Source organism: Girardinichthys multiradiatus, chromosome 3, assembly GCF_021462225.1.
Source record: "Girardinichthys multiradiatus isolate DD_20200921_A chromosome 3, DD_fGirMul_XY1, whole genome shotgun sequence".
Classification (NCBI taxonomy): domain Eukaryota; kingdom Metazoa; phylum Chordata; class Actinopteri; order Cyprinodontiformes; family Goodeidae; genus Girardinichthys; species Girardinichthys multiradiatus.
Genome location: NC_061796.1, coordinates 25,881,543 through 25,902,755, shown reverse-complemented (window position 1 = coordinate 25,902,755; position 21,213 = coordinate 25,881,543). Strand labels below are relative to the sequence as shown.

General features: G+C 39.7%; 1 protein-coding gene across 1 annotated transcript in view; it reads left to right on the top strand.

Moving 5' to 3' along the window:
- Positions 1-21,213, top strand: part of ascc3 (activating signal cointegrator 1 complex subunit 3) — a 301,858-nt gene that overhangs the window by 244,128 nt on the left and 36,517 nt on the right. The window contains exons 23-30 of the mRNA XM_047360681.1: positions 2,260-2,358; positions 2,441-2,609; positions 6,806-7,026; positions 7,507-7,592; positions 7,708-7,874; positions 8,030-8,175; positions 12,111-12,231; positions 12,444-12,586. Of these exons, the coding sequence (XP_047216637.1) occupies positions 2,260-2,358; positions 2,441-2,609; positions 6,806-7,026; positions 7,507-7,592; positions 7,708-7,874; positions 8,030-8,175; positions 12,111-12,231; positions 12,444-12,586 (1,152 nt within the window). The remainder of the gene's footprint in view (positions 1-2,259; positions 2,359-2,440; positions 2,610-6,805; positions 7,027-7,506; positions 7,593-7,707; positions 7,875-8,029; positions 8,176-12,110; positions 12,232-12,443; positions 12,587-21,213) is intronic.

Sequence of the window (21,213 nt, the reverse complement as noted above, 5' to 3'; positions counted from 1 at the left end):
TTCAGTATTGTTTTTCCTTAGGAAAGTTCTGTCAAATATGTAGACAGCTCAAACAGGCTGCAATCAGAGGAAACTATGGACCAGGCCATTCCTTCATATATAAATATTGTGTATAATATTTTCCTTCTGTTAAACCCCCCCCAACACCAAAATCCTCTGGGCCACACTGGAGGGGGTACCCAGGGTATAGCTGAATGGCTCAGGGGGTACACAAGTACACTGGTCTATATCACAGTCAAGATAATCGTTACATTTCTAATAAGGCAGTGGCTGACAAAGTTTTCATTCCCCTTGTCTTTCTTTGTAAAGCTTTAATACATTTTATTTGGTTTATGTCCTGTTAATTCTGAAGTGGAAAGAAAACTATGCATATTTTATTAATAAAAATCTGAAAAGTGCATTGAAAGGATTAGTTTCCTTTATTTTGTCAGCTTCATATACAGGTGAGCCATAATTGTTCTAACAATACACCATATTCTATATGTTGTGATTAGTGGAAAAACTGGAATTCTTTAATTAAACCATTATATTTCCAAACAATCCAAAGATGCCATCTTTTTGTGCCATCTAGACGTCTTTGACTGCTTCTTATCTTGTGGCATTTTCACACATACGTTTTGTTTACTTTGGTCAGACAACCTGGCAAACCTGGCTCTGGGAAGGAGTTTGGCTCAACATCGGGTAGCCGTGTGGAATCAGTTTCACTCCAGAAACAATCTGCTCTACGGTTCATTTGCAGCCAGTCCATGTCCGTTCATTTTCAACAGACTAAACATCTCAGGTGTGAAAACAACCTTGGATTATAAAAACTAAGAGACTAAGAATCAGTCAGGTTCTTCTGTTTAAACCAAGGAACACCTGGAAACTTACAGCTTCCAGAAGCTAATATTTACCAGTTATTCTAACATAAATTTTGAAATATTTTAGTATGTTTTTACAACAAGGCTTGATTATTAACTGGAATGAAAACTGTTAATATTCCCAGTACATCTGTCTTTTTCTTGCAGAAGAAGAAGAATTTACTTTGACTTGTGAATATATTGTTCCAACCTCAGATCTGATTCTGAAATGGTTCTAATCCAACAAAACAGGAAAGACACAAAATGTTTAACGGTGTATAAATATGCACCAGGATGTTAGAAATAATCTCCCAATAATAATCTCCCAATCTGATCTCAAAGTCTGGATCAAAGAGCTTTCATTGGTTGATATCAGTCACTGATTGACCACACTAAACTCTACTGGCTGTGGTTTTATGTCAACAGTACTGCAGTACAGCTGCTATTAAAACTGATTGAACTTAGCAACATGTTTTCCACATATAGGAGGCATCAAACATACACAGCATTGATTTTTACTGCTTTTAACATACATGTGGTATGTAGTGAGTCTGTGCTGTAAAAATCCCAAGTATCAGATGTAGGCTCAGTATCAGCAGCTGGTGAATCTTAAGCTGAAGGTGGTATCATGGGAAAATTTTGATCATCCCACGTTTGAAGTGAGTGATGTGGGCGATGTGTAGTTTTTTTTTATTTTAACAGTTGATGGTGTTCTTTTACGCCAGCAATAATGTCAATAATTCATCAGTGGTCAGTAGAAATGGTACATGTTTCCACAGATCATATCATTACGTCATCATCTAAGTGGTATGTGGTGCAACAATCAGACTAACGCCAGCCAGCATTAACCCTCTAAACACTGGAAGTCCATGAACATCTTTAATGTGACTTTTTGTGGTCTGCCTGTCATTTTCCTTATGTAATACAGAACATTGTTTAAATGGGACCATTAGTCCTGTCCAAACCTGAAGTTAACCCAAGCCTGACTTTCAGGTTTGGCTAGTCCATTGGATCATCCCTAACTAGTTTTAGAGGTCAGCTTTGAGTTTTTTACATTCCAGAGATTGAAGGCAACATTTTCATTGCTATGTTTTTCCAGAATGTTTTCGAGGGGATAGTTTGAAACCATCTGGGCTGCTGTTGTTCTTCTCTCCTCTTAGAACTCAGGCTTCACTTTTGTGTCACCATGTTGACCAGCTGCTTTCCTAACGAGAAACCTTTAGATTGTAATGGTGGGACCAGAATGGAGCTGCTTTATTATGCAATTATTTTAATGTTAGTAATCTGACCTTGTTCACTGGTTTTAGTTTGTGCATGACGTTGTAAAGTGTCTTGTATGATGGAGCAGTTTTGGAAGTAGATCAGTTCTAGATACTGCCTCTAGCATCTAATGAAGAGTTGCTTTCTGCCAATGGTTCAGGTCCACGGGTCTGTGGGTGAGCCATGGTGGTTGTGGGTTGAAGATCCCATCAATGATCATATCTACCACTCTGAGTACTTCCTTCTGCAGAAGAAACAGGTTAGTTTGGATCTAGACTTTAGCTAACATGAATATGGAGATTGCGTCATCTTTATCTTCTTGTATAATGTTTTTTCTATAGGTGGTGACCAAAGAGCCTCAGCACGTAGTATTCACCATTCCTATCTTTGAGCCGTTGCCCTCGCAGTACTACATTAAGGCAGTGTCTGACCGCTGGCTCGGGGCAGAGGCTCTGTGTGCCATCAACTTCCAGAACCTCATTCTACCTGAGAGACATCCCCCACACACTGGTACGGACACACACACACACCTCAGTTTGTTAAACGGCTAGAAAGCACTTCTCTCCGATGCAATGATTTAATAAAATCTTTTTTTAATCTCAGCATCCTCTGATAAAGCCCTTTTCCATTTTGTTTAAATATGTCTGTGCTGACAGCTCTGATTACACATATGCTGTGCTACAGTGAGTCAAAGAGACGCATGTAAATGGATGAATGCCATGCTTTTAAAATGCAAAATCATTTCAGATCATTTTCCACCTTTAACATGACCTATAACCTGTATAATGCAGGTGACAAAACGAACTGAAACCTTTTAGGGGGAGGTATAAACATGAAAAAATTTGCACATCCTTAAACTAACACTTTTCAAGGATCTTTTGATTTATATCACAGGAGTCCCTTTTTTGGGATGGAGTCTATCAGCATGTCACATTTTTTCTGGACAATATTTTCAGAATCTACTTAGGAAAAACACTCTAAATATTTAGAGTAGAATAGATTGTGCACAGCTCTCCGTAGATCACCCCACTGATTTTCAGATAGATTCAGGTGTGGGCTCTAGCTGGCCCATTCCAAAACTTTCTTCTGATGAAGCCCTTCATTAACTTTCTAGCAGATGCCTCAAGCTGTTGAGCCAGCATTGATGATATTAAAAGCTGTTTGTAATTTCCTCCATCTTGATTAGCCCCAGTTCCAGTTGAAGACAGTTGAAACACTCCTAAAAAACATTACTTGCAATGTCACTGTTTGCAATACTTATATCGCAAAGACCTGCCTGGACTGCCATCTTAACTAATTATTTAAGTACTATGATTTCAGGCCCTCTTTGCCTGTGTTAAATTCAGTGACACTTGTTGTTTAATGCAGCATACGGGAAAGATGTGGAAAGGTGATCTTGCCTGAGTTTTAGCTCCGGTTCTCAGTCAGGAAAAGTCTACATCTGTCTGCATTAGTTGTGGTCAGTCAGCACCAAAATCTTTCAGCGTGAGAAGGAGTGAAGACTTGGACTCTGAGGGGGAGTTGATCCGACCCGACTTCAGTCGCAGTCTCAGATGTCATTTTTTAAATCTGGGCACCGCTGGGTAGTATGAAATGATAACTGACTCAAGTCCAAAAGGATGTTGCCAACAGCCAATGAAAAAGCTTATGAACATAAAAGATCATAAAACATCAACTAATTAATTACAGTCATGTAGAGATAAAAAGCAAATGAGGAAAAACAGATACTTCAAACTAAAACACAGCAAACGCTGAAGGGCATTAATGAAATAAACCAAACAATTCACATATTGAACATTAATGTAATGGGACTTTTCTGAGTGAAATGTTTTACAGACTCTTTCGTCATAAATTCTAAATTCTAGTTGCGCAATCGAGCTCAAACATGATGTTGTAAGACAGAAATAATGTTTTTGTATTACAGACAACACTGAATAAAATCAATGTTCCAACCTCTGAGCATGACTATTACAAAGAGCCAGTCAACACTGTTCAAATCAGATTCACTTGTAGGTTAAACTTAACATATGTTAAATTAAAGTTTCATTTTGTGGAGAATGGAACACAAATATAATCTGTTCAAATTCAGAAAATATCTTGTATCTCTGCCACCTACTGGCATATTAGTTCCTTCAAACCAACGCCCTCATGTGAGTTTCCACAAGAGTTTGATTTGCTCAGTTGGTTTGATAGATCCTGCAGCCTGTGATCCCTCAGCGGACACAGTTGATGTGTGTGTGGTTCTCAGTCTTTCAGTCAGGAAACAAACACCTGCTGAAAGCACTTACTGACAACACCTTGTCTTTTTCAAGTCTGTGCAGGCAGAGAAGGTCATGTAGATTGTCCCCAGCTTTAGTCCCCAGAACAGCAGATGCCAGAAGCAGCCTTTCAATAAAACCTTATTTTCGAGATGGAAATAGTGAATTGTGTTTTGATGCAGCAACTGGACCAACTGCTCAGTGTCTGCGGTCTGTGTTTACTGATAACCCGGGGCAGAAGGACATTAGCAATTTTTTTATTATTCATTTATCTCAAGTCAAACCGTTATTGCAACATACATGAATATTATTGCATATTTCCTTTTTTCCAATATTGTTCAGTCCTCGTTTTCACTGTGTTCCATGGGAAAATAATGCCTTGGAAAAACGTTTTCATCCTCCTTCTGACTGATGCCCTTGTGACAACGAGATTCCGCTGAAGCTTTGGAAGCTCGCTGTTGATTATGGCTCTGCTCTAAGAGACTAAGAAAATGTCAGGAAATGCCTTCTTGATCAGCAGAACTTTATTTGGGCTTACTCAGAGACACGTTAAAAGATGGCAAGTTTGTTTGAGTTGTGCAAATTATTAGTCACATTTAAGAAAGAGGTTCTGAAATGGGTTATCTTGGTCTCAGGTGATTACATGGGTGTTTAAACTCTTAATATGTAACAAATATGTTGCTTGTTTAAATACTGTAACAAGCAACAAGAGTTATTACTCTCCAATTATTTTCCTTTCCGTACATGAATATGGAGCAGGATATTTATTGCATTCACATTTTCTCTTAATAAGGGCAAGTACAGCTCTGGGCAGACATCTGGAAATATGTCCCCACCTAAAATCACAGGACTCTATGCTTTGATAAAATAAAACGGTCCTGTTGTCAACACACGACAAACATAAACTGGATGAATGATGTTGAATGAACGATGGCCGATGACATCAGGACATATGAAGCCTAGGAGAGCGAATCCTAAAAATATTATTTTGACAAATGCAGAAAAAGTTAATTTATTTCAAGTTTGTTATTTAGCCGTTTGGAAGCAGATTCTCATGTTTACTGAAATGTGTTGTTTCAGAAAACACATCAAACTTGTCCAAATAGAGCGCACATATAGCTAAACTAATGAAGTCAGTGAAAAAGCAAAAGGGGCACACACCTATACACACACACACACACACACACACACACACAAACAGTGTCCAACCAAACTAAAGAAAGCCACTGGATTTAATAAAGCCAGCAGATGAAAAGTACTTCTATTTTTCAGTTATTAGATACTTCTTTACAGCTTCTCCTCAGGGACTTTGAGAGAAATGCTAATTCTAGATTTATTGTAAAGATCTGTCATAGAGTCTGTCTTACAGTTCATATAGAAACATGTTAATATGTTTACAGCACCACATCATTTGCACTTAAACTAGCTACAGATATATGACTGAAAGGTCATTACTGTCCAACACTTCATAACAACCTGGATTGACAGCTGTAAAGCATTAGCCCCTTTTTCACTGAAAGCCTTGGGATTTAAATACCTGGGATTGTTTTTACCTGGCTAAAAGGAACCCTGGGTAATTTAACATGATGCTTTTTTCAGGCCTAATAAACTGCTTTCTGTGCAGACTGGGGGGTGGGGGGGCAGTGTTCTGATCCCACTTCAACATTGTAGTTATATATACCCAAGAAATGATCAGCTGTCTATTCAGTCATAGCAACGGGACAGAAATGACTGTAGCAAGAGTTATTTGGCTCAGATTGTGGTTTCAGGGATAATGACAAGATTTCCTGACATGGCTTAGCCAGCACAGAGTCCTGCCTTCAGCCCTGCCGAAAATCCCTCCGACATGCTGGAGAAGTCTATGCAGCTGTCTAACATCAACAGTCCTGCAGCTCTGGATGGAAATAAATGTTGTGACAGTCCATGAGCTCATTGTGAGAATGCGCTAGCCTGTGTTTCCTGTAATTAAAGTTAAAGGTGGTCCAGCAAAGTATTAATTTTATTGGCTGGGAGATTCTTCCCCGTTTTCACAAGCTGTCGACCATTCATCAGTCAGTGTTGTGATTATATGAACTATGAAGTTAAAGTGGTCTTTTGTCAAAACGGAATATTTCTCACAGTTTTTATTTAATTGGACTTGATTTAAAGATTTGGTAAAGTTAATGTAGTTTTTAGTGTGTGTTCTTTGAACAACTGAGCGGTCACAAAGAAGTAAATGTAAAGTTGAAGCTGTTGGTGTTTTATTGTTCTCTGTTTGATACACTGTTGATCTTCAAGCTTAAGTCTGTAGTTTTTTCTTGGAACTCAGGTATGGATGTTAGTCTGTGCTCTGTTCTGTCCCGCTCACCAGGCCGAGGCTATTTTTTCATCATGCACTACTTGTTGCTGCAGCATTTCCCAGGTGAAATATGTCATGTTTCATTTTGCTTTTCTTCGTTTTCCTCTCAGAACTCCTGGACCTGCAGCCATTGCCTGTGACAGCTCTGGGGAACCGAGAGTTTGAGAGTCTGTACAAGTTTACTCACTTCAATCCCATCCAGACGCAGATCTTTCACACACTGTACCACACTGACACCAACGTCCTGCTGGGGGCGCCAACAGGCTCTGGGAAAACCATTGCAGCTGAGATGGCCATGTTCAGGGTCTTCAACAAGTATCCATCCTCTAAGGTTAGTATGGCTGAGTCACTTTTAGCTCTCTTTGTTGCCAATATAACTGTAGTATTGATCTGACTTTTTTCTCTGCAGCTGGTTTATTCTGTTCACAGGAGAAAATGACTCCATTCAGTCGTTGCACAAAGGCTGTTAAAAAGCTGTTGTGTGGTTGTTTCTTTACACTTCCAATTTAGTTTACTGGAGATGCTCACTTTCAGCTACTTCAAGCTCTGTGTGTATGAAGCTGTATTCAGGAACACATGAAGCAGACACATGTTGAGTCAAATTGTTTTGTAGAACTTAAAAAAAGGTTTGATTTGCTCTAAAAATGTGACTTTAATTTCTTACATACCGTTCTGTCTATAGAAAATCATAGTACCACAGTATCATAGCATCAGATTTAATATAATACATGTTACATGTTATTGATGAACAAGCTGAGGAAGTCATTACTAAAAATCTTTTTCCCCTTTTTTTGTAATTGTTGACCTTTAGGTTGTCTACATTGCTCCTTTAAAAGCCTTGGTGAGAGAGAGGATTGAGGACTGGAAGGTCAGAATTGAAGAGAAACTAGGAAAAAAGTAAGAGATGCTTCACCCTTACAAATATTCTCCACCACTCATGAGGTTGTCAGGGGCCAGAAAACCTTTGTCGGTTTTCCAGAGGTGTCATATTTTCCTTTTCTTGTGTGTGAAGAGTGGTAGAGCTGACAGGTGACGTGACTCCAGATATGAGAGCTATAGCACAAGCTGACCTCATTGTCACTACACCAGAGAAATGGGATGGAGTGAGCAGAAGTTGGCAGAACCGAAGCTACGTACAAAAGGTGGCCATTCTCATCATAGATGAAATTCACCTGCTGGGTAGGTGTCACTCTGTATTATCTGCGTTCTTTTTCAAGACAGCTGACCCATCCTAGACCGTTGGCCACTGAGTGTGTTTTATGAAATATAGAAAAGAATGTCTGCACGTTTTGTGCTGCTGAGCGGTGCACATGTTGATCTGACTGTGTGTACAGGTGAGGACAGAGGCCCTGTGTTGGAGGTCATTGTGTCCAGAACTAACTTCATCTCCTCCCACACTTCAAAGAGTGTGAGAGTGGTGGGACTGTCCACAGCTCTGGCCAACGCTCGGGACCTCGCTGACTGGCTGGGAATCAGACAGGTGATCAGTGTCTACAGCATCATTATAACTCCAAACCTTTCTCAGCCTGACTAATCATCTAAGTTCACCTGTTTGGTCAGTAGTGAGACTGACTGTGCATCATGAGTACAGCTTTAGGAAAGAACAAGGTTTGTTTTGTTTTGTCCCAGTGATGATATCAGATTTTAATATACAACTGAATAAAATGAAGGAGGTTTTGTTAATGTGGCAGTAGTGTGCTAGTTAATGTTTTGGGTGTTAATCATTAGAAATGGCTGGAAGCTGAAAGGAGCAACACAATGTCACACAGGACTGACTGAAGTGTTTTTATTCTGATAGCCAGTAGAAACTGAACATTGTTTCAGGTTTCATCATAAATATTTTAAGTTGCAGATTATTAAAGCTGCCTGGGTTATAATTTCATTCCAGATTTCATGTAAAACATATTCAGAAAGTTTCCGCCTCTGCACTCCTGTGCAGCATAGTTTTTACTGCCTCTTTTTTCAGCTGCTCTTTTAATTCTGATTGATTAAAAAGGAAGAAAATAACAAATATTAATGCATTTAAACACATAGTCTGTTGAATGTAAACACATAGTCTGTCTGAACTGTTGTATGATTGAGTAAATACCAGGATGTTTGAGTGCCAGTGAATGCAGCACAATGAGCTATGTGAGTCATTGGTGATGATTGTGTTTTTACCCGGTGCCTGGAGCATCAAACAGCAGCACTGTTTAATGATGGTGTTATATGAAGAAACAGCTCTGCATAACATGAGTGTAAGTATAGCAGCAGTCCTTAAATTACTCTAGATAATTACAGAGCCACATATTAAAGCCAGAGAATATCAGCGGTGACATCTTGACAAGGTGAGAGGACATACAGCTGAACATGTGACCACATGCTGTCAGTGTCACCTTGGTAGCATTTTGTTTTTATTATCCAGAAACTATTTTTAACTTCATCTCTGCCTCGTTTTTTCCTTATTTATTCAGCATTTAGACAGGATGGTAAAGCATGTTAGGAACAATAGATTTCATGTAGAGGATTTAAAGTCACATTTTCACTACAGGGCAGCGAACGTAATGATTGGGCTAGGTTAATGGCCTTTATGCTAAGCACTGTCACTGAAGAGCATGGAACTTTTTTAGGGGCCAACCAGTAGACATGGGGGAGGGACCAAAATACAAAAATGAAAAGATCCTAAAATGTTAAGGATTTCGTTCTTGATATCAAGATTAAAATACATCCAGAAGTACAGTTTTGCAGTGCAAAGTGTGCGTGAATGTAAGAGTGATATCGAGAGAAGTTAAATACTTCTGAATATAGAACTATGTAGCAGAAACCGTTTTCTGTAAAATATTGAAATGGTAGCCTGATTTAGAAGAATATACTGTATAAACATGCTGGTTTACATGTGGTCAGACAATTTAAATGTATCTGGATCGGTATGGTCGGATTAACTACAGCATGAGAGCAAAGCCACAGCATTCCAGGTTCCACTAAGTCGAGGTAGAAATCACAACAGAATCACTTTAAAACACATGCTCCACTCACCAAATAGATGAACAAGAACTAGCTTTAAAATCTAAAGAGTGTAAAGAAAAAGTTTGTATAATAAACTTGATATAATTAACAAAATCTACTTTTATTATAAATGTTCCACCCTTTTCCCCCTGTGTTGCCAACCTATAAAAAAATCCTAGACCCACTATAGACCAGATGATGATATTCAGAACCCAAATTAATCAGTCTACATCTGATGGGAATGTTCAGGTTCATCCATATGTCTACTCCTTGATAGAATTGTCACCCAAAATTTATTTGAATTGAAACACATAGCTAAAAATGTGATTCATAAATATCAAAGCATCATGTTAATTAGACTTTTTTAATTGCATCCCACCAATAATGTTAAGAATCATTAAACTCAGTAGAGACTTATTTTGTGTCGTTCCCCGGAGCTGAATTGCTTTCCTGATGTTTGAAATGTGCCGGGCTTTATGTGTTCTTCCTGGTTTGCGGCTACATCTTCAACGTGAAACATTTTACAAAGTAAAGGTCAAGTTAGCTATTTTTATCTGTAATGTGCATAAAAATAAAGTCATCTCATTTTCTTATATAACACAATCAAATGTATTTTTCTTTGCATTGTTGGTGCAAAACTGCTCCAGTATATTTTTAAAACACAATCTTGCTGAAAATAATTGTCCTGTAAAATGGTGCAATAGTTCTCTAAACAAATATGTCCCCTAACGGTTACCTATTTTTGCTTTTTTGTCACACTTACATGTTTCAGATCGCCAAACAAATTTTCGTTTCTGACAAAGATAACCTGAAAAGGCAGCTTTCCATTACTAAGGGAAAACGAGCATCCAAACTAACAGGGGTCTTTGTGAAAGCATAATCGCTCCTCTTCACAAATTAACTGACTAACTACATTTTTTTTGGAAAGCTGAGCTCAATTTCATACCCAGGTCTGATGCAGCCTAATCTGTAGAATAAAGAATAAATAGAATCTGTCTGACAACATGAAGTAGATTACAATATCTCAAACAGCAACACATCATCCACCAATCAAACCCATTCAAGAAAAGATGGAAACCAAACTCATTGAAATCTGTTAGTCTGGAAACCATTTCTAAGGCTTTGGGAGTTCATGATTAAATAATATTAAAGTTACTGGGAAAAATTGGCATCCATGGGAGAATTCCCAGTGGCCTAAACCACTGCTGACCTAAAGGAACATAAAGGTTCACCTCACATTTACCTAAAAACCTCATGATGATCCCCAAGAACATCATGCCTTCAGTCAAACATATCGGTGATCTGGGGCTGCCTTGGGACCTGGATGTCTTGCCATAATTAATGGGTGCAGGAATTCTGCTCTCACAGAAAATTCTAAAGAAGATTGTCCAGCTATCAATCCGTGACCCTAAGCTCAGGTTTGACTGGGTTATGCAGCAGCACAATGATCCAAAACACACCAGCATTTCAACACGCTTGTTTTTGTAGTTATTCACGTTATCTTTGCTTAATGAAATATTTCAGTGTAACAAAGTATGTTAAAGGGACAAAAGGTTTTGTAGTTTGTTTAAGGTAAATACTGTTATTTTTTTATAACTAATGTTTTATTAGTACAAATATGAAAGAGGGAAATCTCTGTATTTCTGCCATGAAAAACTTTAGAGAAACTGAACACTGAAACCATAAGGTGAGAGTTTTACAAAAATCCACAATCAGAATCAGTCTGGAAAACTGCAGTCAGATGCCTGAAATCTGTTTTGAAATAAGGAAAATATGTTTGCTGTATGTTTTAAAATATGTTTTAAACTTGTGTTTCAAAAGAGGAGCATGCCTAAGGATTTTCATAATATCTTCCTTTGAAGCTAGAGTCAGTCATTTTTACAGCTGGAATGATATTTAAACGTTCAGCTTGTTTTTTTTGTTCTCTTTGTTTTTAGTTTGTTGTGTGTCTTAGAAATAAAAGTTCTAAAAGAGATTGAGGAACCAAAATAACACAGGGATTCTGTATTTTACGATTATAACAACTTCAAATGAATTATTACTGTTGATTTTTTTACTTTACCTATTTCAGTGGAGCATAACAGTTTTAGTGTTTCCCAGGGTTAATGGCAGTAGCGTGTTATCCTAAAGGTGTTTCAGAACACTGTGATGTGACATGATGTGCTGTCAGAGTCTTAGAGAGGCAGTTCTAGTAAGCCCAGTGGAATGTGTCCATCCATACATCTCACTACTTGGCTGCTGCCCAGTCCATGTTCCAGAACTTTAATGGGTTTCTTGACATTCTGAATAGAACACTCTAGATCCAGTCACTCAGACACAGTTCCTGGCACAGCCAGTCGGAGCAGCAGGTTTCCAGCTGCTCACATTAAATTTATTTTTCTCTTCTTTTGTCCATCCACCCTCTGTCCCTTCCCTGGTGCTGTCTAACAGGTGGGATTGTTTAACTTCCGTCCGTCTGTGCGTCCTGTCCCACTAGAAGTTCACATTCATGGTTTCCCAGGACAACACTACTGTCCCCGCATGGCCAGCATGAACAAGCCCACCTTCCAAGGTCCAGCTGCACATTCACGACATCATGTAGTCATAAACTGTCCTTCTCTGTGTCAGATTCTGTGAGATCAGGTTCTCAGAGTGTTCAGCTTGACAGGGAAGGATGGCTGCTAAGAAAACAAATTATAAACAGATGTGTATTTGTATTTCATTGGACTAGAAAATTCCCACTGAATCCTGACTGCCAATATATATCTGTACATTTCTTTGTAGCGATACGCAGTCACTCACCCGCCAAGCCAGTCCTGATTTTTGTGTCATCAAGAAGGCAAACCCGTCTAACTGCCCTGGACCTCATCGCCTATCTGGCCACAGAGGATAACCCCAAGCAGTGGCTGCACCAAGATGAGAGAGAGGTATGTGAACACCCTGTCCTCTTTCCCACACCGAGTCTTCAGAGTTCATTCAGGGACCAGATGTGAAAATAAGGTGCTGTTAGGTTCTGTAAGCCTGCTTTATTTCACACAACTAATTTCGGTGAAAGTGGAATATTGTTGAAAACATGGCAAAAACCATAGAGAATGGCAAAAATATCATCCATTGATAATAATAGAAATTAACAGAACTAATAGTTTGAAAAGTTTTCATTCCCCTTAAACTTTTTCACCTTTTTTGCCTTACACTTAGTGGTGGGTGATATAAGGATCTCCGATTATGAAGGAGTTTGCTGACATTCTGACAAAGCAGAGGGATTGTCTATAAGACACATTCTGTGTGTTGCAGTTCTATGCTCTCACTTCGTTTTCCTCATTTTACTTAAAATAAAATAAAAATGTTAATCACAATCAACTTTATTTGCCAAGTTTGTGCACAAACAAGGAATTTGACTTCATTTTCCATCATTCATATTGTATGTCAACGTCAATCCAAACAACAATACAAAACATAATGTGTAAGAATAATAAAAAAACAACAAGGAGCAATATGTACAAGTGTGGGGGAGGCATGTTGTGGTAGTGCAAATATGCTTATTTGCTTCAAAGCAGAGTAGCTGACTGCTCTGGCTGTAAAGTGTTCATTGTGTTCATCAGAGAGACAGTCTGGGGGAAGAAACTGTCTCTGTGGTGGCTCATTTTTGCCATTAACGCTCTGTAGCTCCGACCTGAAGTTAAAAGTCCAAGAAGTTTGTATCCAGGATGTGAGGGGTCTACAGAGATGTTAGCTGCCCTTTTCCTCATCCTAGACCTGTACAACTCCTGGATAGAGGGAAAGTCTCCCTGAAGATTCTCTCTGCAGACATGATTGTTCATTGCAGTTTGGACCTGTCATGCTTTGTAGATCAGACAAATCACAGAGATGGATGGCAGTGTAGATGACCAGTAGTTCATGTGGAAGGTTGTACTTCTTGAATTGTCGTAGGAAGTGCAGTCTCTGCTGGGGCTTCTTCCAAACAGTGTCTATGTGTAAGGACCACCTCAGGTCCCAAGAAATGGTGCTTCCTAAGAACCGGAAGTGATCCACAATAGACAGTGTTATCGAGGATGATGAGGGAAAGCTGTGTAGGGGCTGTTCTCTGGAAATCAACCATCATCTCTAACAGCGTTAGCATTGGAGAAGCTAACAGCGTTAGCATTGGAGAAGCTAGTCACTAGCATGCTTCTTCTGGTATTTATTGGTGGTTGGCGAAAAACTTGAGGTGGGCATTGCCAACATTGAATTCTCTGCAATTTAAACACTTGGAGAGTATAAAAGTATGTAGTTTAGTAAAATTTAGTAAAGTAGTAAAATGCAAACATTGCACAATTCAAAGCACATTTGTAGAATTCACAGCATGCAGAATTAATTATAAAAACACTTACTGAAAAAATGAACATATGTGCATGGAATGTGTTGTGTAGTATTTGGCATTTACATAAGGTGTAGATTGTGCTGAAACAGTCTAAGATGGACTTTTGGTTTGTTTGATTGTCAGCAGGGATGTTTATTGTCTGCCTGCAGAGGGACAACTGCCTTCACTGCTTCTGGAAAGAAACAATTTCTGAGTTTATTTGTTTTTGCTGTGATGTTCCTCAGCATTCAACAGTGCATTGCCCTGGTGGGTATGGTCGGTAGCAGTCTGTTTGGCTCTTTTCTGGACTTGTGCTGCATAAATTGAGTTCAGATCCCGTAGACAACATCCCACAATCCCCTGTGCTGACCTCACCACCTGTGCTAATTCCTTTCTCTCCTATGCCGTGCAGCTTCCATACCACAGTATCCCATTAAGGCACAGGATGCTTTCAATTGTGGCCCGGTAAAGGTTTGTGAGCAGCTGAGTATAGAGAGTCCAGTTAATTTCAGCTTCCTGAGAAAGAAGAGCCAATGTTGGTCCTGCTTTACCAGGTGGGAGGTGTCACAGGAAATGTGAATGCCCAGGAACTTTATGCTGTCCAAAACGCTCCACCACCTCCACCTGTATGCAGAGAGGAGCTTGTTCAGTCCTCCTGGACCTCCTGTAATTCACTATAGTACCTGAGTTTCAGGTGAGGATTGGAAAACAAATCACAAATGGTTTGTCTGTATATACAGGAGAAATTTTAGCAGTTTTGTTAGCAGTAAAGTGGATGGAGGACATTAGACCATTTAAAAACAATAATTTGTTCAGATTCAAGAGTCTAAAACATAATCGTTCAGATAGCAGGCCAGATATTTTATTACAAATACAACTAACATTATTCAGAATACAAAGGATAGGTTTACAATTGCATTTTTATGGATACCAGCACATATTGGATTAAAAGGAAACAAAATGGCAGCTAGGATGGCTAAGAAGGCAACTCATACCCATATAAATTTTACACTTCATATTAGTAAATCAGAGGCAATGAGCATTATCAAACAAAAACTGAACAAAGAATGCAGAAAAGGTGGGATAGGGAATGTAAAGGAAGATGGGTTTATAGGATTAAAAAGTCAGTCGGAGAAATGAGAACTGGAAGATGGAGAAGAAAGGAGAAAAGGGTAATAAGATTAAAATTTGGACACCCAGGACTTAACAGTACACTTTCTAAGACACAAAAGCATAATACAGGAAAATGTGACCATTGTGGGGAAAATGAAACAATAGAAGATTTTATAGTAGATTGTCAGAAATATGAAATAGAAAGAAGATTTATGAGGAGAGAATTTGAGAAAATTAAAGAAACATTTAATATAATAGATATATTACTAAGGAAATTAGGAAGTAAACGGATGCAAATTATTATAAGATTTTTAAAAAGAACTAAATTATTTAATTGAATTTGATTATATATTATGTAATATAGATATGAATCCATCACGAATCACACTCTATACCAGTTGGTGGCAGTAATGCACACCTCAAGTTTTTTGCCAACTGCCAATGAACACCAGGAGAAGACGCATGCTAGTGACTAGCATCTCCAATGCTAACTCCGTTAGCTTCTCCAATGCTATTGCCAGCCTCTCCAGAGCTAACGCAAGTGAGTACTCTCCTTCTCATTTGCCAGTCCCAGCCACTCAGTTACCGGTGCTGGCCTATCATTAATCAGATCAGTAGATGTCTTCGGAATTAATATAGGCTCCTCCAACAAGGAAGTGGCCACCGCTGGGTGCACAATAGTCTTAATTTTGGCACTGATACCATGCCATAGTTGAAGGCCAAGCTGATGTCCACAAACAGGATCCTGGCGTATATCCCTGGGTGGTCGAAGTGTTGCAGGATGAAGTGTAGTCCCAAGTTGACTGCATCATCAGCCAACCTGTTTGCCCAATAAGCAAACTGGGATCCAGCAGGGGGCCTGTGATGTCCTTTAGGTGCTTCAACACCAGACACTCAAAGGATTTCCTGACCACAGAGCCACAGGCCTGTTTATGTAGCGGATATGAAATTGTTGTTGGTTTTATTGATTACCACAACAGTAGTGTATGTTTGATACAACCGGTTGAAGATCAAATGACGATGACAACTGTTAGTGACTCCACTTGTAAACTTTGTCTCACACATGTTGCAGCAGGCGTGAGCAGAAGGAAGTCGAGGTAAGGCACGGATATCTAAACCACCAAGGCTTTTGTGCCCTCTACATGCAGAGGAAAACTACCAAAACAGGCCTCTCCTCTGGTTGCTATTAGTTCCATAGCAGCTAATGCTGAAGAAGTAAATATTTAGCTCCACTCTTCAGAATGGTATGGTCTGTCTGTTTAACTGGTTACCAGCTCACCAGATTTATTAAACTACCTCCATTGTAATGTAAGGATTATTAGAATTGCACCACTCAAGGTGGCAGCAGGTTGGAGTAGCTCTGTTTCTTCTGTGTGGATAACATCATCCCCACCAGAATGGTGAGATGCTTCCCCAATAACAAACACTGGATCACCAGTGACCTGAAGGACCTGCTTAACAAGAAAAAGGAGCCTTCAGAGAGGGAGGGAGACAATTGTTGAGCAGTATACAGAAGCAACTTAAAATCAAGACAAGATAAAGCAAGGAGGTGTACAGAAAGAAGCTGGAGGGCAAGCTGCAGCAAAACAATATCAGAGATGTGTGGTCAGGGATGAAGAAGATCACAGGCTTCAACCAGAAGGAAGATCAGACTGATGGAGGTCTGGACAGAGCTCAGCATCCTCCTTTCCTGCTCACAGCCAAACAGACATCCCACCCTCCTTTGACCCACAGGACCCACAGCTGTCCAGTAACTCCTCAAATGTATTTTCTTCCACATCAGCCCTTCTGCTTCTACATGTTTGCCTTCAACCATATCAGAAAATGTTGATGCTCCATTTGCCTCCCCCTTCCTCCTGTGTGTCTCAAGAAGTCAGGTGAAGATGCAACTGGAGAGACTGAATCGGAATAAGGCTGCAGGTCCAGATCGTGTCAGCCCTAGAGTCCTGAAGAGCTGTGTAGAGCAGCTCTGTGGGATTCTGCAGCAACTCTTCAACCTTAGCCTGGCCTAGAAGAAGGTTCCAGTGTTGTGGAAGAAACTGCATTGGGATTATTTTAATAACAGTGGACATGGAAATGAAAAGGAAAACAAAGAAGCACGAAGAGAGGTCGGGCAAAAAGGAAAAAAACCCAGAGACCCGAGACCCCGGAAGGCGCGCCGAGCGAAGCGGGAGCGGAGCGAGAGCGATGAACGAGTTGAAAAATCGGGACTTTTTCCTAAATTCGCGTCGCGTCAACCAATCAGGGACTGGATGTGGCTGTGACGTAGGGTCAAAGACCGCAGCGGAGAAGAAGCGGTTGTCAGTGAAGATGGAGGACCAGATCATAGTGGTGGTGTGCAGCAAGCCAGAGTTGTATGACTCAACTAATTACTTTTACCGAGACAAGTACAGAAAGGACCTGACCTGGTTATGTTTAGGCACAAATATCTTATATTTAGGAGATGTGGACATTAAAAATCGGCTGTTTTTTTATTGAGCTGAGATTTATTTACTCACCGAAGACAGATGGACCGGCGTTCTCAATAGTACTTGACAAAAGTTGGCAAATTTGTACAAACTGTTTAGAAAATGTTGAGAAATTGTCTTTGCCCTACCTGTTGCATTCTGTCTTTTCTTTAAGAGCTACACTTTTATGTAGGAAAATCATGATAAAATTGTGATTTTTGCCTTTAATTAAAAAACAAATCATGAATAATGTCTGTGATATATTCCACCACTAGTTACAACCACAGACCTGAAGGTATTTCTGTGGAATTTTTTGTTTTAGATCAATGCAAAACTGAACATAATTATGAAACAGAAGGAAAGCACTGTTTGGTTTTCTAAATGTTTTTACAACCACCTTCCACTGCAGTCACAGCTGCAAGTCTACCACATTTGCACAACTAGAGACTGATATTTTGCCCCTTCTTTGAAAAATAGCTCAAGCTCAACCAGATTGGATGGACAGCATCTGTGAACATCAACTTGCAAGTCTGGATACACACTCTCAACAGGATTTAGGTCTGGGCTTTGACTGGGCCATTGGGACACCTAGGGTCTCTGGCAACTCCATTCCTCGAGATTCACTATCCTGCAAATTTTAGATGCAATCCTGGTCAAACACACTTGAAGACCTATGTAGAATGTGAAAACATGTAAATGAAGGTCATTCAGCCATTTGATCAAGCTGTGTTGAACTTGGAATGCATTTAAAAGTTGCAGGACCGTGGCATTTGAGTTGGAGACCAGCGATATAAAACCATTCCATTATACATTATCAAAAAAGTTTGTAATATTCTGCTTTCAGGTGAAATTTCAGGATGAACCTAAAATGCACATTAACCTTTACAGACGAACTCATTGTGACCTTCTCTAAACTTTTGAATGCACATGTCCAAATGTTTAATGTTTCAGTACTTTTTACACAACTTACTCTTCTTTAACCAAGGAGCTTAACGGCAAAATTCACAACAGGTTTTTGTTTCATGAATCAACCAATAGATATCCTTGTTCAATCAGAATCAGAATTTGTATTTAAAGTCTTCCTCATCAAAAATGCTGTTCACATTTTGACGTCATGGGACCAAGAAGACACCTAACAATTGACCAACAGTACCTCACCATTGTGAGGCTTCTTGCAGAATGTTCTCAGACGGAAGTGACCACTAAGCTTAGAATGTCACAGAGTGTCATCAGCAGGTTGCAAAGGTTGGAAGAGTCCTTTGGCCACATCTCCCACTGATGATGAATGCCACTCAACTCCAGGCACATTTAAGGGAGGTGAGAGGCACCCAAGTGTCATACCAGAGCATTAGAAACAGTTTAACATCAGCGTGGACTGCGTTCTAGACGACCTGAAAGAGTACCTGACCATACCACCAGGCATCATCGTCTTGCAAGGACCAGGGTCCTTGCAAGACGATGCAAGCTGTTCGTTGATGAAAGTCTAGTCACGTTAAGCAGAAATGATGGCAGCCAACGGTGTTGGAGACATTAAGAAGAGCGCTATGCATGAACCACTGTTGTCACCAGATGAGCCTTTGGTGGTGGTGTTAGTGTTGGCAGGTGAGTCTAGTCAGTACAGAACTGTCCTACACTTTGTGAATGGTACGGTGACAGCCCCATACTACCTGAATAACATCATTAACCCCGTCATTGTGCCCTCGCATGAACAACACAGGCCTCATTTCATCTTCATGGACGACAATGTTCCAGCTCATCAAGGTGGCATCATTAGGGAAAGGCTGCTGGAGACTGGGATACCTGGAATGGAGTGGCCCGCACTTCCTCCAGACTTCAGTCCCATAGAACTCCTGGAAGGACCAGCTGAGTTGACTTCTAGAGGCTTGTGACTCTGCAGCCCTGAACCTCAAACTGTTTGAGATGAGAAAAACACCACTGCATGCTTCTACTAAAATGCCACACTTTCATGATATCTCACTGTAGGATGAACGTGTAACGTTTTCCATAAATTTCACCTGAAAGCCAATTAAGCCTAACCTTTTCTGAGTAGTGTAGCTCTTTCTGTATGCTTAGGGTTGTTTTCCTGCTAGAAGATAAACCTCTGCCCCAGGGGGGAGCATCTCTGTGACGACATAGTGTTTTGGGTAATGGGCAGTGGTATTTTCTCTGTTGGTCAAATTGTTTAATATTTCTCCTATGTGACCAGAGATCCTTCTTCCACATGTTTGCAGTGTCCCCTTTATGTCAAATTTCAAACAGGACTTTTTATGGCTTTCTTTCAGCAATGGGTTTCATTTTGCCAGTTTTCCATAAAGTCCAGATATATAGAGGTTTGTCCTGTTGCTATGATGTACAGATTCATGTCTTAATTTAATCAAGCACTTAGGCGTTGTCCTGTTGATGGATTTTCCTTTTCTAACTCCTCCAGAGTCACAATGGGCCTCTTGGCTCCTTCTGTTAATGTTCTCCTTGCCCATTCTGTCAGTTAAGGTAGATGGCTAGGTCTTGGTAGTTTTGCATTCTGCATGATGGATTGGTTGTATTGAGATATTCAAGGCTTTTAATTTTATTCTATAACCTAACCCTGCTTTAAACTTCTCTACAACTTTCTCGTTGACCTTCATGGTGCTGTTTGTTCACTAATGTTCTCAAACACAAACACCTAATGATTTAAAACAACACAAGGATTTATGGTGAGATTAAATTACATAAATGGGTTAGCTGATTAGTTGAATCATGAGGAAAACTGGTTTCACTAGATTCTATTTAAGGGTATAAAAAATAATCTGGGGATGAATAAAAAGCATATTTCTAAAACAAACTGCCACCCATAGATAATTTTTTTTGGCTTTATAATCTGTCACATAAACATATGAGTACTTCGGCAAGGCACTGTAGATAAAGAAATGTGACTAATCAAAGGCTTCACATTATGCTGTCTATTTAAGACAATTGCTCTTGAGCTAACTAATGCTATTTGTTATGTTATAAACGGTGAAACGTAGGAAGGGTTGGACATTAAGGAGGGAGAGATGGATTTATACAGGTAGTTGAGGCAGAGATAACAGATTGGAAGAACGTTCAGCACGTTAGGTGATTAAGGATTGAGAGGGAAATGTACTGACACGTTCAACAAGTGTGAAAGGAAGATAGAAGGAGTACTTGGAAGAGTTGATAAATGAGGAAAATGAAAGAGAACAGACGGTAGAACAAGTGACCATTGAGGAAGTAGCAAAGATAATTAAGGATGAGGTAAGGAAGGCACTGAAAGAGATGAAGAGTGGAAGGTTTAATGCCAAAAAAAGTACTACATATGCATTATTTGCTTTAAAGGTGTTGATAGACAAGTACAGAGGTCAGAGAAAGTAAACGGAAAGTAAACAGATTTTAAATACATAGGTTCAACAGTCCACAGCAGTGTGGAAAAGAGGTGAAGAAACATCTCCAAGCAGTTTGGAACAGGCAAAGAAAAGCATCAGGTGTGTTGTGTGATAAGAGTATTGGTGAGAATTAAAGTAAAGGTGTACAAGATGGAGGTGAGTCCAGTGGTGATGTATGGTTTACAGACGGTTTAACTGAGGAAGAGACGAGAGGCAGAGCTGGAGGTGGATGAAGATGTTGAGGTTTTTTTTAGGAGTGATGAAGATGGAAAGGA